At 37.9% G+C, this 18980-nt stretch overlaps 1 protein-coding gene across 1 annotated transcript; it reads left to right on the forward strand.

Annotated features, from left to right (window-relative positions):
- Positions 1-7253: 7253 nt before the first annotated feature.
- Positions 7254-8937, forward strand: LOC307136005 (uncharacterized protein; the record flags this gene model as incomplete). The annotated part of the gene is made up of 7 exons (XM_079832751.1): positions 7254-7352; positions 7508-7627; positions 7712-7759; positions 7829-7912; positions 8097-8162; positions 8715-8775; positions 8887-8937. The coding sequence occupies 6 exons, from the start codon at positions 7254-7256 to the stop codon at positions 8751-8753; spliced, it is 456 nt and encodes a 151-aa protein (XP_079688877.1). The 3' UTR covers positions 8754-8775; positions 8887-8937.
- Between the last annotated feature and the right edge of the window lie 10043 nt (positions 8938-18980).

Raw genomic sequence — 18980 nt, forward strand, 5'->3', positions numbered from 1 at the left:
ATCTGATGTTCAGTATTGACCTGTCTGCATGTTTAGAATAGTGTTCATTTTGTCACCTATTTTTAATTTAATCTTAGTCTTGTGCCAAATGTCCTTGTTAGTTTTAGTCATATTTAGTCATTCACATATCTTTTTTTGTTAGTCAAGTTTTAGTCGACTAAAAGTTTCATTGTTTTAGTCAAAAGACAACTCAAGGTATCTTAGTCAAGTTTTAGTCGACTAAAAGTCTCGTCATTTTAGTCAAAGGAAAACTCAATATATTGTGTGGCAAAATAAGTTACATAAAATATATATAACCTGCATAATGGAGACACGGGTAGCTGCAGCTTGGAGTAATGGGCGTGGCAAGAGGTAGGGGCGTGGCAAGAGGTAGGGCGTGGTAAGAGGTTTCTCATTGGTCAAAGGAGCTTCCTCCTGGCAACTGCGTTGGCCAATCAGCAGTAACCATAGTTATACGTAATTTCCTCTAGCTAAAAAAAAAAATCGTTATTTCCTTTAGGAGGAAAAAAGATGACGGGGGTAATATATGTGCGATATAATTTGTTGGTCTCTTTGCTTGACATTTTTCCGCTTTGGTAATTATTTAATTGTTGTTGACAGACGCATGTTACAGTGAGAAGAATCAATGACTGCATTTGCATCGAAGACATCAGAGTCGGCGATTTATATCGATGTCCGTTCTGTGCTCTCAGTGTTTTTAGACCTTGTGAATATCACAAGATACACAGCCATTTGCAAAGCCACAGACTTCGCGCGGTTCGCCATGAACGTAAGTATAAGTTAAGTTGTGATATGCAAGCATGTTATAACTTTTTAAGGTTAAAGATATTAACGTGAATGGTGATGTTACGTATCATAATTGGAAATTTATGACAAACATGTTTTGCTTTATATATGATTTTTTTTTATTGTGTTTGATGTGTATGATTCTTATAGGTTTGATCATCTTTGACTGCCACTTGGAATGCAGACAAACCAAACACTTCCACTGCTTCCACTGCTCAAAAACCCTAATTAAAAAGTCTGATTTTATAAAGCACATAAATATGTGCAAAGTAGTCAAACAGACAGTGCCTTTGTCTCCTCCCAGTAGTGACACAGCTCCAAAACCGGTCCAGTGTGCGTCTTTGTCTCCTCCCAGTAGTGACACAGCTCCAAAACCGGTCCAGTGTGCGTCTTTGTCTCCTCCCAGTAGTGACACAGCTCCAAAGATGGTCCAGTGTGCGTCTTTGTCTCCTCCCAGTAGTGACGCAGCTCCAAAGATGGTCCAGTCTGCATCTTTGTCTCCTCCCAGTAGTGACACAGCTCCAAAGATGGTCCAGTCTGCATCTTTGTCTCCTCCCAGTAGTGACGCAGCTCCAAAACCGGTCCAGTGTGCGTCTTTGTCTCCTCCCAGTAGTGACACAGCTCCAAAGATGGTCCAGTCTGCATCTTTGTCTCCTCCCAGTAGTGACGCAGCTCCAAAACCGGTCCAGTGTGCGTCTTTGTCTCCTCCCAGTAGTGACACAGCTCCAAAGATGGTCCAGTCTGCATCTTTGTCTCCTCCCAGTAGTGACGCAGCTCCAAAACCGGTCCAGTGTGCGTCTTTGTCTCCTCCCAGTAGTGACACAGCTCCAAAGATGGTCCAGTCTGCATCTTTGTCTCCTCCCAGTAGTGACGCAGCTCCAAAACCGGTCCAGTGTGCGTCTTTGTCTCCTCCCAGTAGTGACACAGCTCCAAAGATGGTCCAGTCTGCATCTTTGTCTCCTCCCAGTAGTGACGCAGCTCCAAAACCGGTCCAGTCAGTTAGTTTTCCTGCTCAAAGAGACAACACCGCTCCGCAAGTGACAAAAACGGTGTCTTTTGCACCTCTTTGTGTTCGTAGAAAACAGGGGAAAAGATTATGTTGTCCCCACTGTAATCTGTGCGTTTTAAAAAAAAAACCTCAAGAAACATATACAAAGGGCACACTTGAATATTGAACCTGATATCACTGCACAGTCTCACCTTCAAAGTCAGTGTATTGACCCAAAAAATGGAGTTTTTGCTGTAGCAAAATCATCTAAAGGCCCTTGTATACCCATTCATGTTATCAATAAAACATGGGGCATTTCACACAAGGTGACTTGTGAACTTGATGTTTGCAATTCTGTAATGGATTTTAAAAGAAGAAGTGGCATGCGATCTTGTCAGTGTACACACTTAAAATCAGTGGATTACTGCAGATCTGATGCTGGAAATGCTGTCCTGCATGAAGAAGCTTTAAGAGAAATGGTACAGCACAAATGGTTTTCAGAGGAACGCAAAAGACAGTGCTTAAATGCTCAGAAAAAAGCTGAAGAACAAAATGTGTGTTTTGCGTCCTATGTGACTCTTGGTGGTCCATCCTATATGCACTATGTGTCTGTTTTTGAGCCAAAAGTTTCATTCTATAACCGATTGGAAAGAATCATGGTTGTTTATAATGCAAAAAACAACACATGGCATTGCCCTTGTACTCGGCCAAGACGCTCCTGTATACACAAGGCTGTGTGCAAATGGTATCTTTTCCAAACCAACAGAAAAATGTTCCAAAGAGTGAAGAGCACAGAGGTGGACTTGACCTGTAAGACTCCATTGCCAGTGGACACTGGACTTTCTGATTCAGAAAAAGATTATACTGAGAACATTGTGTACCCTCCAAAAACTGAGAACCTTAAAGGTCCCATGGCATGGCATTTTTCTATTATTTTATAGTGTTTCCTGAGGTGTACTTATATTGTTAGTATGATTTTTACATCATAAAATGTCATAATTTAGAAATAAAAGGCATTTTTTCTATACTGCTGTTTGCCCTGTGGCTGACTGCCCTGCTTCAAGAGGCGTGTCTGCTGTGAGACTTCAGGAAAAACGCCCACTGTTGTGATTGGCTGACATCTTTGCATTTTAAATGAGCGGAGGGGGCGTGGTTTAACGAGGCACGAGCAGGCACGAGTCTGCCAGAGACAGATGGACCTGTGTTCACTTCACATCAGTTCTCTCAGCATGTCTCAGTTCAGGGTGAACTGTTGTAGTTACTAGAATATACTTCAGGTTATTAGTTTATTTCTAGTCAGAGGGGCTGTCACTCATGTCAGAAAGTTAGTAAATTATGGATCAGTGCTGACTCGAGGCGCGAACCGTTTAGAACGATTCAGTCCGATTTGGTGAACTGGTTCGGTTCACTAAAAAGAACCGATTCAAAAGAATGATTCGTTCGCGAACAGGACATCACGGAGACGGAGCGATTGCTAACAAAGTTATTTATAGTAACTACTGAGTTATGAGAGCGCTGTCTGTCAGCGCGAGTTTATTGTGTTTGTACCTGAGAGTTCTGAATAAACACGAGTCCCAGTCACACCGAGTCCTCTTCATCATTATTCTACCAACTTTGTAACACATGCAATGTACCATTACAGCGAGATGAACGAGTTAGTAAGTTTGATTAAAGCATTATTTCTAGATATGTTCCAATCATATGAATAGCGTCAGTGATGCGCATTGAGTAACTTACACAGCGCAAACAAAGACACAACAGCAGTAATCGTTTATTGTGTGGGGAAAGCTGGCTAGCCTAGCCCAGATACCCTCACGCTTACCCCCCTTCTGCTTAATCTCACGCGCGTTTGGTGCCTCCGCTGTGGGCCAGATGCAGTACTGGGGGTCGGGGATGTTGAAGGCCGAGCTTCGGCGTGTGTGAGGTTTATCTCTAAAGATGTTACTGCTGATGTTAAACAGAAAAGACTGTATGCACATTTTAGAACAGATAGACGCGACGAGGACGTACAAAACACTGACTCACAAGATAGAAAACACGAAAACACCGTTCTGTCGGGAGAGAGAGAAGCCGCAGCGTGTGCACGAATAATAAATAATTAGCTACACATCAGAAATCAATGATCACAGATCAGAAGGAACTGAAGAAAGACTTCTGTTTTCATTTGTACATCCAAACACTGAGAAACTGCCAGTTCACTCGTTCAGAAGTAACGTTAATGATCTCTCGAGCGTTTGCATGGGCGTGCCAGATTCTCTGGGCGGAGGAAAGGGAGGAAACCGTTCCTGCTTGGACGTCAAACCAGGAGGCTTCAGGATTGGCTAGTCTGGCCTGTCATTTTCTCAAAGGCAGAGAGAGACAGCCAGAACTCGGGTTTACACCGATCAACATTTCTATCCACTTGGGGACAATATTCAGGCTAGGGGAACTCATATTAATGTTGAAATACCTCATAAAATGAAAATTTCATGCCATGGGACCTTTAAGAAAATGGTGCAATATATCTTTTCAAAGAAAACAATACCTTCTTCCCTACCCATCTCAGCAACCAATTTAGATGAAAAGGAATTCCCAAAAGTTTTGGTTCCTGATGAAATGCACTGTTCATCGTGTTCGGAACCCCTTAGTGATCCTTTGCTCATCTCTAATAAAGCTAAAATTGTCACAACAGTTGGAATAATTGAAGGTTGGTATTTATTTATTACTAGTAAATTCTTACTTCAATAATGTGTGTTAAGATTAGCTGCTTATTTTGTTTGTTTTTGTTTTTAGGTGTTGAAACCTATTGCAAGACATGCCCAGTGTGTGGACTTGCATATCGCTATCAAGAATGGAGCACTGGTGTGCATAACTATGATGACCACATCATACTCAGTTTGAAATTTTGTCTTATGCTTCGCAGTTTTTTGCAGGTATTGTGGATTGCTTTATTTATTGCGGGTTGTCCAAACTCAGTCCTGAAGGGCTGCTGTCCTGCAATTTAGCTCCAACTTGTCTTAAAACACCTGCCAGGAAGTGTTTTGTATTCCTAGTAAGAACTTGATCAGCTGGACCAGACTTTATTAATTAGGTTTGGAGCTGAACTCTGCAGGATAGTGGCCGTTCAGGAGCAGGATTGGCGACCCCTGCTTTACAGTGTTTAATGTTATTGTCACAACAATGTCTAATACGTAATTTGTCCTCTTTAGTCTCACACCGCTGTTGAAAGAGTCTGTAAAGCTCTTTCAATATCCAATGGAGTGGTTTACCCAAGTAAAACAGTGCTTTCTGCTTATTTGCACTTTGAAGCATTAACTGATCACAACTACCAGTTTTCCTGCTTAAAGTGTGGATTCCATCCATCTGTTGTTATCATGGATGCTCATCGAAAAGCAGCTTTTAGCATGCCAGGTATGATACAGATCTAATTACAATTTGAAATATCCTGACTTGCATGTAACTTATTAGAATCAATCATCAATTGAAGTTTTTAGTTGAGCTGTCTTTTATTCATCAAATAATCCTGAAAAAGTATCACAGGTTATTAAAAATAATTTCACGTTGATAAGTCAGAATAAATTATACTTATATCATGTGACACTGATGACTGACACTGAAAATTGTTTTGCATCACAGAAATATTTTTTGATAGTATATTAAAATAGAATGCCATAATTTTAAATTGCAATTTCTGCTCCAATAAATGCATACTTGATGATCATAAGAGACTTTCTTCAAAGCATTAAAAATAGTGATGTTTCATAAGTTTTGATTTGGCACTGTATTTGTAATTTTATTTTGTTTAGTCAGTGAAATAGAAGAACCACCAGCAAACTTTGATGGACAGGTGGATGTGGAGGCTTTTTGGAATTCACTGCGATTGGAGATTATTGCTAGAGGTCTTGTGGAGAGTAAGTTATTTTAATCATTTGGATCAAAGTACTACACAGACACGGGCATTTGTTTTATCTTGTATTATGCCTAAACTTTTACACTGGGAGACATTACACATGGATGCCACATGCACACACAAATTTGAGAAAACATCCCAGAAACAACTGCTATGAGTGTATCTCATGACATTATCAGTAATTACCTAATAATTAACTTTTATTTATGTATAACTTTTTGTTGTTAAACTTAAGAAATAAAAGTTATCACTGGCAACAACTTTAACGTTTTGTTTTTGCAGCTGGAAACTCCAATCCTTTTGCAGTTAAACCAAGTTATCACCTTTGGGCTCCCTGGATTGGACCAAATACTAGGAAGTCTGGCTCTGTCTTAAATACTGAATGGGAGAAAGTACATTCATCAAATCCTAATCCTGCAGCTGAAGTTCCAGTAACTGAGGAAAGGCTTATTGATGAGCTGATGTCACTGAAGGTGTAGTGTTGTTTTATTTACGTTTTTGTAACAGTATTCTATTGTCATTGTTTATTTCTAATAAATTCTGAGTTTTTTTGTTGTTTTAATTCATAGGTGGCTGCTGTCCGACAGTTATGTGCATCATGTGGGTTAGATAACAAGGGATCAAAGATGGACCTAATAATGAGACTGAGGAGTGAAATGCAAAACAGATCAGCATATGACAAAATTTTTCAAAAGGTTTGGGGTGCATCAGGTTTGTATGCACAGATATATCTTAATTTATAATAGAAAACACATTTCTTTATTTTTTATTTTTTTTAAAGTGCTGCAATCATTAATTTTAAACAATCTATCACTTAGGTGGCTGGGCAGTTGTTATGTGCCCCTGCGGGGTCGTTAACAGCATTAAAGTCCTGGTGCGAGCTGAAAGTCCAAGGGACTTCACTGACATTTTGCTGTCCTGGAAACACCTTCCCAACGTAATAATTTATGACTTTGCAAGAGGACTTTCCACTCATGCAAATCTCCGTAGTCCAAACATGATTCCCTTCAGCCCACATGAGGGTCGTCTTTTGGAGCCAAATGATGCCAATATTGCAGCAGCAGAAGAGGGAAGACTTAAAATTTCATTGGAATGGCTCAAAGAGAAGAAAATACCTGCTGATGTGAATGGGCATCCATTAACTGGCTCATCTGATCACTATGTACTTTCTGACAGATTCCATGAAAATAACACAAAGGATCCCCGTGATAAACTTCGTAAAATACAGCTTGTGTCTGAGTTGGCTGGAAGAGTTAATTCTCAGTGTGCGGAGCAGTTGTTTTCTCAAATGAGAAAAAACAATTACTTCCTAAATGTTATGAAGCCAACAAATCACTTGTTTCTTATGCGAAACCTGCTGCACCACTACAACGTTGCAATTAACACTAGGTTTACAGAACAGCTTACCAAGGCTGTTGGTTGCACTCAGGTTGTCCTGGATGAGCATGGCCAAGCACTTGCAGGTAAACTTAATTTTTCATAATGCAATTTAATGTCATTATTTTGGTTCTCCAGAAATGTTATTTGACACTGGGGTTAGATGACTCACATGCTTTATTGCTAGGGACTTTAAGTAAAAGCACAGTCGAAATGGATGATGAGCCAAGTACAGACAAGGCCTCTGTGACATGGCTGAAGGATGTAATGCCCAACAAGACTGGATGGGAGCAGCCATTCAGCGAAGAAAAGGTGATTTGCTCCTTGAAGGTTGAAATCTTTTAAAGGAATACTTCACCGCTTTTTCATATTAAACTGTTATTCCCTTGACTAATACGAGTTGCAAGCAGCCTCAAACATTTTGTAATGTATGTTGATAATGTTTTTTTTTTTTTTTTTCTAAATAGCTCACACATATTTTAGACACAAAGCAAAATGGGCGTGAACATGTGGCACGTGTTTATTCTACAACCCTGATGCGAGAAGATTTTCAGACCTTGGGATTGGAACGCAATGTGGAGGCAACAGTTAGGATCATCTTAAATTTCTTTGATCCAATTTACTTTTCAAAAATGTTCCTGTTTTTAAGTGAAGCTGTGATATCTTAACAGATTCTGAATTGCTGTTTCAAGAAAATTGAAGACCTCAGCAAATTGCAGGTAAAATGTCATTGCTTGTATAAAATGTAAAAAGCTATTATGAATAAATGTGTATGTTTCTGTAATTAGGGCATCCAAGTCTGGACATCTAACAGCTATGTGAATGCAACGCTGATTCCACCACTTTGTGTAGATCCCATGTTACACATCCCTGTAAGCAATTATATATATTTTTCCAACAGTGTAATATTGTAGTTATGATTTATTGTTTAGCATGCATACTTTGGATTTCATTGACTGTTTCGATGTTGTTAGCATTCTTTCAAAGCGGCCAAAAAGATTTCACAGAGCAAAATAAACATTGTGCACCATTTTGTATTATATTTATTTGTGATAGGTTGATGCTTCTACAAAAGACTGCATTCTATTTCCATCGTGGATCGAGTCACACTGGATGCTTTGTGTAAGTCATCAAGACATTTTTATCCATGTCAAATTGATTTCTGTATTTTGTTTTTAACAACCATTTTCAGATTTTGCGTCCAAAGCTGAAACGGATGTTTTTTCTTGATTCACTCTGCCCGAGTGGTCTGAGTGATGGAAGATACAGTCAAGTGTACAGGTCTTTTACATAGCTCAGAAGTTAATTTTCAGAAGTTCCAGTTGAACAGTTCTTGTTCAAATGTTCTCAGCTGCTGTATGGTGGTTCAGTTCTAAACCATTCAGCATTTTCATTTTTTCATTTTTTTTCATTTGTGATGTTCGTGTTTTTGATGTCTGATGTGAATTATATGAGGTCATTTTATTAACGTTGAAAGTACCAAAACATTTATAACCAATCAACAGTAGGCCTAAGGGGCATACACAATCAAAATGGGGGACTGTTATGTAGTGTGTTCATAAGTTTAGCAGCAGAGTTATAAAGACAGATGACAGTGAGATAACTTTTGAAAAGGGGTGTTTTTTGTTGATTTTGAATTTCAACATATCTCAACTTCTAAAAATCACTTAATAGGAGGGTTGCTCAGACTGTTATTCCTGGCCATTGGACTGAGATCTCCTGTAAGGATCTTCCAGTAAGTTTTTGAATCATTCATCACTTATTCTTCTAGCACACAATTCAATTCATTACTTTCTTGCTTACTTGCTTTTTTCCATTTCTTGATTTTCTTGCAAACCTTATCCAGGAGATTCCAATGCAGCATTTGTCCAATAATTGTGGAGTCTTTGTGCTCATGGTGAGTTTTTATATGACAGTAACATCAGTTTAATTTAGAAACAAAATAATAAAAGGTCTAAATAAGCTTTTGCATTTCAGTATGGCCTGTACATTTCTCTGGGGGTGGCTTTTGACTTTTCAGAGGTGAGTCTTCTGATATTTGTTCAACACATTTGTTTTGCAAGCCAGCATAAAAACAATTTTAAACATTGTAATGTTTTTTTTGTTTTTTCAAGGCTAATATGTCAAGAATAAGGAAATGGTGGTGTGTACTGCTACTTGAAGAATCAGGGTAAATTCTAATTCTAATATAAATATAAGGTAATGACATTTTAGCATTTTGGAAGTCTCTCTCTCTCTCTCTCTCTCACTCACTCACTCACTCTCTCTCTCTCTCTCTCTCTCGCTCTCTCTCTCTCTCTCTCTCTGAGTGCATGCTGGGAGTGAACGGAGCGTGGTGAGTGCGAGTGCGTTTGTGGCTGAGTGCTAAAAACTTTTCTATCTTCTATCTTTGTTTGTGTTTGTTTGTATGTGCTAAACTTGTTCGTTCAAAAGTTTGAAGGTGTTTAAGCGTCTGCAACCAGCGTTGTGCTGGGAGGCATGACGAACCCAAACACAATGAGTTTTAAAGATTTAACCCGCCGCCATGGAGTGAAGGTGGAGTCTAGGGTTAATGTGGAGCAGTGTTGTTTAGCGGTGGGAGAGATTGTGGGGCATGATCATATTGTCTCGGCATCGCGAATGAACAGTGCAATTGTTATTTTTTTTAAAACGGTTGAAAAGGCAAATGACGTTGTGCAGAGCGGCGTTGTGTTGAATGGTTCACTCGTGACGGTTTTACCTTTGAGTACCCCGTCCAAAAAAGTTATTCTGTCCAACGTACCTCCGTTTATCAAAGATGAAATACTGGTGCAGGAGTTATCTAGGTATGGAAAACTGGTTTCCCCTATAAAGAAAATCCCTCTCGGGTGCAAGTCCCCTTTAGTGAAGCATCTAGTCTCGTTCAGAAGACAGGTGTTCATGGTGCTAAAAAATGGAATTGATGAGATCGATCTGGTTTTTAAATTCAAAATTGATGGGTTCGATTACACAGTGTTTGCAACATCTGACACGACAATTAAATGTTTTAGTTGTGGTAAGATCGGACACTTAGTTCGAGATTGTCAAAAGAAAGCAGACAGTGCAGGTGCGAGCACTAGCTCGGGACAGGGCGCTTCTGCGGTTCCCACGGCTGAGATCGCGGACATGTGTGTGGTCGAGGCCGGTGAGAGTGAGCTCGGGCCGATCGAGAATAACCCTGAGACAACTGAGATTGTTACCGAGCCTAGTAAAAGTCTCGAGGAACAGTCTTCGATGTCTGAGGAACAGACTAATCAGGCTGAAAACGCTTGTGTGGCTGATGGAATTGATGTGGAAGACGATGTTGATTTTGAGAAGGAAGCCAACTTGGTCTTTAAAATACCAGTTAAGAGAAAGAAAAAAAGCAGTGGAAAAGCTTTTAAGCAAGTAAAGAAAGATGAGGGGGGTAGCGAGAATGTGGGATCTGACAGTGATGGCGATTCCTCTGATTCAAATGTGTCTCAGTGTTCTAATCCGTCTATAAGTTCTCAAAATGATAACTTGATCTGTTTGTATAGAGCTGATGACATTAGTAAATTTCTGCAAGAGACAAAGGGATTGAAAGGAGTGCAAGTTGAAGATTTTTTCCCTGACCATAAACAATTCATCAATGATGTGAGGTTTTTAATTAAAGAGGGAGCCTTTCAGGATGTGGAGATTTATCGTCTTAGAAAAATTGTGAACAAACTAAAAAAAAAAACCAATACTAAAGATGAAGAGCTTGTCAACTTCTAAAAATCTGCCCAAAAATATTTTTTTGGCAGCTCTTCTTATAATTTTTGTTCTGGTCTTTAAAATAAATATGACACATTTTAAAATCGGAACTCTAAACTTAAATGGTGCCAGAGATGGTCATAAAAGAATGATGTTATTTGAGTCTTGTAGACAAAAGCAAATTGATATTCTGTTAATGCAAGAAACACATAGTGATTTTAAAAATGAGACTGACTGGAGAAGAGAATGGGATGGACAGATTGTCCTGAGTCACAAATCTTCTACTAGTGGAGGCGTGGCTGTTTTGTTTTCAAAGCAGTTTTTACCTTTGTCTTGTGAAGTTGAGGAAATAATTGGTGGTCGTTTTTTAAAGATCAAAGTGAAATTTGAGAAAACCACAATGGTGCTTTTAAATTTATATGCACCTACAAAAGGGTTAGAAAGAGTGATTTTCTTAGATAAGGTGGATGCTGTTTTGAAAGAGTTAAATCCAGAAGACATGTTTTTTTTAGGTGGAGATTTTAATTGTACTGCTAATGACAAGTTGGATAGGAATCATTTAGAACCACACGCTGCTTCTCAGAAAATACTTCTACAGCTCATTGAAACTCATGATTTATGTGATGTGTTCAGAAGTATGAATGAAGATGTTAGACAGTATACTTGGGCTCATAGTACTGAACATAGCATCTCTTTGGCACGACTGGACAGAATATATAGTGTTCAGCACCAACGTAATCTTTTTAAATTTTGTCAAATTATTCCAGTGGGATTTTCTGATCACAGTTTAGTTCTGTGCAGTGTTTTAACCAAGTGTGTCAAATATAAAAGTGCATACTGGACTTTTAATACTTCATTGTTAAATGATAAACATTTTATAGATAACTTTAATTTTTTTTGGGAAACTTTTAAGCAGCAAAAGCATTTCTACACTTCTTTACTGCAATGGTGGGACTGTGGAAAAGTTCTTATTAAAGACTTTTGTCAAAAGTACACTGTGAATGTTACTCGAGACACAGCCCAGTTAATGAAGACTCTAGAAACAGAAATTAGTTTTCTGCAGGATTTATTAGCATCTAAAAAAAATAGAAAACATATTGATGACTTGAAGGAAAAAAAAGCCATTTTGTTAGACCTGTTGGGAGTTAAAGCACAGGGAGCTTTAGTCCGTTCACGGTTCCAAACTGTAACACAAATGGATGCTCCCTCAAAATTCTTTTTTAATTTAGAAATGAAAAAAGGTCAAAGTAAAATGATGCACACGTTACGTTCAGCTACAGGGCAAGAACTAACTGAGCCTGCTGAGATACGTAGTCGTGCTGTAGATTTCTTCTCAGACCTTTATAAATCTGAACTGAGGGAATGGGGTGCAGATGCTGAGAGTTTCTTTCAAGGACTGCCAAGGGTGGATGAAGAGTCCAACAATGAACTACAACAGACTCTGTCACTAAAAGAGCTTTATACCGCCATGATGAGCATGGAAAATGGTAAATCTCCATGAATTGACGGGTTACCTGTTGAGTTTTACAAGACTCTATGGCCCGTCATAGGAGAAGATCTGCTGACAGTTCTTAATGACAGTCTGGAAAGAGGACTATTACCTCTAAGCTGCAGGAGAGCAGTCATCACACTGTTACCTAAGAAAGGTGATCTTCAGTGTATCAGCAATTGGCGCCCTGTTTCGCTCTTATGTTCAGAATACAAGATTTTGTCTAAAAGTTTGGCTACAAGACTTAGTAAAGTATTAAGTAAGTTAATACATTCTGATCAGTCTTATTGTATTCCCAACAGGTCTATTCTTGATAATATTGCTTTAATTCGAGATGTTTTAGATGCTTCTAAACTCCTGGGAATCAACTCTGGTCTGATTTCTCTTGATCAAGAGAAAGCCTTCGATAGAGTTGAGCATTTGTTTTTATGGAACACTTTAGAGGCTTTTGGGTTTAGCCATGCTTTTATATCTATGATTAAGGCTGTGTATTGTAACATTGAGAGTGTTCTTAAGATTAATGGTGGTTTGTGTGCTCCGTTTAAAGTTGAGAGGGGAGTTAGGCAGGGATGTGCCATGTCTGGCATGTTGTATTCCCTTGCCATTGAACCTTTACTTCAAAAGTTACGAGTTCATCTAACAGGTCTGACTTTCCCTGGTTGTAATAATTCTTTACATCTTTCCGCTTATGCTGATGATGTTATTGTTTTTGTAAATGGAAAGGATGATGTTATTATGTTAGAAAAAATTGTTAATGATTTTAAATGTGTTTCCTCTGCCAAAGTAAACTGGAAGAAAAGTGAAGCTTTACTGGTGGGAAACTGGAGTAGAGATCTTCCCGCATTACCTGGAGGATTGATTTGGAAAAGAGGAGGGTTAAAATACCTTGGTGTCTATCTAGGAGATGAAAACTTCATTAAGAAAAATTGGGAAGGTCTAATTGAGAAAATAAAAGGTCGATTGGATAAATGGAAATGGTTGCTTCCTCAGATATCTTATAGAGGACGTATTCTTATCATTAATAATCTTGTGGCATCTTCATTGTGGCATAAACTTGCTTGTGTCGATCCTCCGAATGGACTGCTTGTCAATATTCAAAGAGAACTGGTGAACTTTTTTTGGGACAAATATCATTGGACTTCTCAAAGCATTCTGTTTTTGCCCAAAGAGGAAGGAGGTCAAGGACTGGTAAATCTCGCAAGCAGAAGAGCCACTTTCCGTCTCCAATACATTCAGAAACTGTTAACGGGACCTTATTCACTTGCCTGGAGACCGTTGGCTTTGCACATCTTGAGAAGAGTGAGCAATATGGATATGGATTTATCATTGTTTTTAATGGATCATAAAAGATGGACTTTTACTGGAATTCCTCCTTTTTATCAAAATTTGTTTAAAGTGTGGGGTCTCTTTAAACATCGCTGGATGGAACCAGCAATTTCTCTTTATTGGTTGTTGGAAGAACCAGTTATATTTGGAGCTAAGTTTGATACTTCAGGAGATGATGTTCCTGGGTTAACAGAAATATTATGTAATAGTAAGGTTTTTAAGCTAAAAACTATCATAAATGAATCAGGATATAATTTACTGAAAGCTGAAAAAGTTGCTACCCTTCTAAGAGTTAGATCAATACGTTTTGCTCAGAAGGTTCTCCATAAACTAACTACAATTTTAACTGTTGAAGAGAAGGCACTTTTAGAAGAGTTTGGTGCAGGGACTTTAATCCCTGATAGTAAAGATCTTTTTCCAGATCTTGAAATCTGCCCTGTTATAGAAGAGTCTTGTTTTAATAGCCCCCTGTTAAAATGTGGATTTAATGAGTATATTGATTTTTGTACAGCAGAAGGGAAAACATTGTATAAATGCATTGTGAAAGTTATTAATCAACGTAATTTAAGTATCAAAACAGATACAGTATGGAGAGAAAAATTAGGAATCAACACTGAAACTAAACCTGTCTGGAGAGCACTTTACAAACCACCATTAAAGAAAAAACTTGGGGATTTGCAATGGAGGATTTTACATGGAGCCATCGCTGTAAATGCTTTTGTATCTATTTTAAATCCAACTGTAAGTGACAAATGTCCTTTTTGTCTGGAACGAGAGACAATTTTTCACTGTTTTATGTACTGTAGTAGACTCAATCCTCTTTTTGATTTATTAAGTGTTTTTTTGGATTCGTTTAATATTTGTTTTTCAAAGCAAGATTATATTTTGGGTTTTTTTTACAGTTCAAAACAAAAGTTCAAATGTCATGTTGTTAATTTTATTGTGGGACAAGCAAAATATCCTGTCTATATCACTAGGAGAAATAAGATAGAAGAGAAGTCAGGACAAGATGTTGTATTAGTCTTTAAAAATATGGTAAAATCTAGAATTCTTATTGATTTTAATTTTCATAAATTGATGAGCACGATAAAAGCTTTTGAAATTCAGTGGTGTTGTAACTTTGCTTTGTGTTCAGTTGACAATGAAGAAATTGTTTTTGCAAGAGAGTTGATGTAATTTCTATTTATTTATTTTTTATTTTTTTATTTTATATTTATATATATATTTTTTTTTTTTTTTTTTTTTAGGTGTGTGTAAAATTATGTAAATGTTAACAAACATTTTAATAAATTGATTGTAAAAATCAAAAAAAAAAATCTCTCTCACTCTCTCTCTCTCTCTCTCTCTCTCTCTCTCACTCACTCTCTCTCTCTCTCTCTCTCTCTCTCTCTCTCTCTCTCTCTCTCTCTCTCTCTCTCTCTCTCTCTCTCTCTCTCTCTCTCTCTCTCTCTCTCTCTCTCTCTCTCTAGGTCTCCTACAGATCAGAAAAGGCACAGAAAAGACGCTGAGGTTGAAGGCCCATGTGAAGTCAAAACTGGTATGGTAAACCGTTTGAAATAACACGTAAAAAAAATGGCCAGTGAAAATTAACTCTTTTTTTTTGTTTCTTTCTTTCTTTTTTTTCAGCCATGGACCCAACAAGAGGCCTTGCTGATGTACTATTGAATTTTTTTTTTTTTTTTTTAAACAAATTGGAGTAAAGTAATATTTTAAAATAGTTTTTCTGTATTCTCATTTCCAGCTACCACCAGAGGTGCTCAGTCACATTCTTCTTGATGTTGTTTATGAAGAAGGAGACAAAGCCATTCACACTTTGTCACTAGTGTGCAAGAAGTTTAATGAAACAATCCACCGTCCAGGTTTCCTTAAAAAAGCTCACTTTGCCTGGCTGGACAGTATGTACTTTATGAAACTAACAAGTTAAGCTAATATATTAAATAATTTTTTTGCATTAAAAATTCCTTTTTTCTTTTATCTTGTAGGTATCGTTGACTGGAAGTCAGTCAATCCGGATGTGAGGGAGGAATATAGGGTGGAGTTTAAGCTTACCAGATGTGATGCCTGTGGAGTCCTCTATAAAAACACCACTGGATATTGTGGCAGTGTGAAGGGGGTCTTCACTGCGTTCTATTCAGATAGACAGTTTGATGGCTTCTGTTCAATGGACTGCTACTATAGTATGAATCCGTGAAGGAATGAGTTTTGACTTCAAACACAAGCCTTTGATGACAAATTACATGTAAATTCAAGTAAAAATGACTTGTGAATAAATGTTTTTTGGATAAAATGGTCTTTGTTTTGCTTAATTGATTAATGTCACTCAAAAGAAGTTTATTAAACTGGTTTTACTTCATTTTATAATTATATGGTGAGTGTTTGATCAAACACGTATATATATATATGCCTTTATACAACAAAAACATTTGCTGTACTATTATACAAATAACATTAGTTTTAAAAAAAATAATTAAAAAACAAATTATTTTAATTTTACTATTACAGACATTTCAAGTATAATGCAATAAAAACGATGAATACAAAGCATTGTAAATACAGCTCAAAATGTATAAATCAGAGAATAACAAGTATAAAATGAACAATACAAATAAATACAAAAATAAAAGTTTATGAATCAAGGTAGAAAAATGTTTTGTGATCTCATGTTTGAAAGGGTTTCAAAGTATACTGTGAGATCAGTCTTATTAAAGGTAATATAGGAGGGTTTCTTTTATTTGTGTCATGCATATAAAACTTTATAAACTATAAAAATTTAATTATATTTTGTTTTTCAGAAAAATATGGGTTTTGGAAATGTCAAGAGGTTCTAAATTCTAATAGGAACTTCTTTTTTAAGAATATCTATTTTAAAGTCAGTCCAAAATGAAATAGAAAAAGGGCAATACAAAAATAAATGTTTAAAATCTTCAAGTGATGTGTTACAAAAAGTGCATTTATCACAAACAGTATGAATGTTTTTTATGATTGATCCTAAAAAAGTCGCGGTGGTGATGACGTCACGTAACCCGCGCCATACAGAAGGTTTCGAAGGTAACATACTTTTGAATGTATTCTCAATATCATTATTGGGTTTTTTTTCAATTAAAGAAATGTATTTTGTCTTGTATAATTATTTGTGTAATTATAGTGATTAAGTTTATGGCTCGCTTTTATGCGGATCAGGAAGCTTTTCGCGTCCAATTGAAAAGACCTTACGGCACGCCCCATTCCTCATGGCACGCCCCATTCCTTTCCGACCTTATGGCACGCCCATTGCTCCAGCCTGCAGTTACCTCTACTTGGCATAATGTACAACCCCAAATCAGAAAAAGTTGGGACAATATGGAAAACGCAAATAAAATAAAAAAGAAGTGATTTCTAAATTTACTTTGACTTGTATTTCATTGCAGACAATATGAACACAAAATATTTCATGTTTTGTCTGGTCAACTTCATGTCCCCACATCTGAGTCACACATTCCGATGTCGGTGTCAAAGTCTGAACCATCAGTGGTCACACTGGTGCTGTGGTCATCAGTATTGCTTCCACCATCATCATTTATTGTTTCCTCTCTGTCAATTGTAGTCACTGCGTTGTCGATTGTCACCGCGTTGTTGTCGTCAGACTGGAGAAGTTCACTGATGTCTGCTTTACGTTTTCTCCACATTCTTAAATAAGCCATCTGTTACCCTAACAAAGTTGAAAATGTGAAAACAAAATTAAAATCAAATATTTTGCGGGCACACACACACACACACACACACTAGAGATGCCTCATCCTGTTTTTATACGCAGACACCGATTTTTGATCATCAATTAGCAATATCTGCCGATAAAGGGTTTATTGGTTTTGTGTTGTTTTGTTATAGCAGCTATGTATACACGTATGTTTGTCTACCATATACACTCACCTAAAGGATTTTTAGGAACACCTGTTCAATTTCTCATTAATGCAATTATCTAATCAACCAATCACATGGCAGTTGCTTCAATGCATTTAGGGGTGTGGTCCTGGTCAAGACAATCTCCTGAACTCCAAAACTGAATGTCGGAATGGGAAAGAAAGGGGATTTAAGCAATTTTGAGCGTGGCATGGTTGTTGGTGCCAGACGTGCCGGTCTGAGTATTTCACAATCTGCTCAGTTACTGGGATTTTCACGCACAACCATTTCTAGGGTTTACAAAGAATGGTGTGAAAAGGGAAAAACATCCAAAATGCCTTGTTGATGCTAGAGGTCAGAGGAGAATGGGCCGACTGATTCAAGCTGATAGAAGAGCAACTTTGACTGAAATAACCCCTCGTTACAACCGAGGTCTGCAGCAAAGCATTTGTGAAGCCACAACACACACAACCTTGAGGCGGATGGGCTACAACAACAGAAGACCCCACCGGGTACCACTCATCTCCACTACAAATAGGAAAAAGAGGCTACAATTTGCACGAGCTCACCAAAATTGGACAGTTGAAGACTGGAAAAATGTTGCCTGGTCTGATGAGTCTGGATTTCTGTTGAGACATTCAGATGGTAGAGTCAGAATTTGGCGTAAACAGAATGAGAACATGGATCCATCATGCATTGTTACCACTGTGCAGGCTGGTGGTGGTGGTGTAATGGTGTGGGGGATGTTTTCTTGTCACACTTTAGGCCCCTTAGTGCCAATTGGGCATGGTTTAAATGCCACGGCCTACCTGAGCATTGTTTCTGACCATGTCCATCCCTTTATGAGCACCATGTCCCCATCCTCTGATGGCTACTTCCAGCAGGATAATGCACCGTCACAAAGCTCCAATCATTTCAAATTGGTTTCTTGAACATGACAATGAGTTCACTGGACTAAAATGGCCCCCACAGTCACCAGATCTCAACCCAATAGAGCATCTTTGGGATGTGGTGGAACGGGAGCTTCGTGCCCTGGATGTGCATCCCACAAATCTCCATCAACTGCAAGATGCTCTCCTATCAATATGGGCCAACATTTCTAAAGAATGCTTTCAGCACCTTGTTGAATCAATGCCACATAGAATTAAGGCAGTTCTGAAGGTGAAAGGGGGTCAAACACAGTATTAGTGTGTGTTCCTAATAATCCTTTAGGTGAGTGTATATCTGCAATAAACATTATTTGAAAAAAAATAATTTTGTTGTTAAATATATCTTGTGCATCTGTGGTGTGGTTTTTATTATTATTAAAAAAAATATTATAAAAAAATAAAAGGCCTATTTGTTATTGCAGAGAAATATTTCCCTAATAATTTGCCTTTTCTCTTAGCCTGACAAGCCAGACATCAAGATGTTGGGTCAGGAAACTCACCATTGACAGGGCTCAATCCGAGGGGCGGGATAAACGGCTGTCTTTCAAATTCCCTCTGCACGCAATTGGATAGCGCCATGACCGCCACAACCAATCAGAGCGAAGA

The sequence above is a fragment of the Gobio gobio genome (assembly GCF_949357685.1).
Source record: "Gobio gobio genome assembly, chromosome: 1".
NCBI classification, from domain to species: domain Eukaryota; kingdom Metazoa; phylum Chordata; class Actinopteri; order Cypriniformes; family Gobionidae; genus Gobio; species Gobio gobio.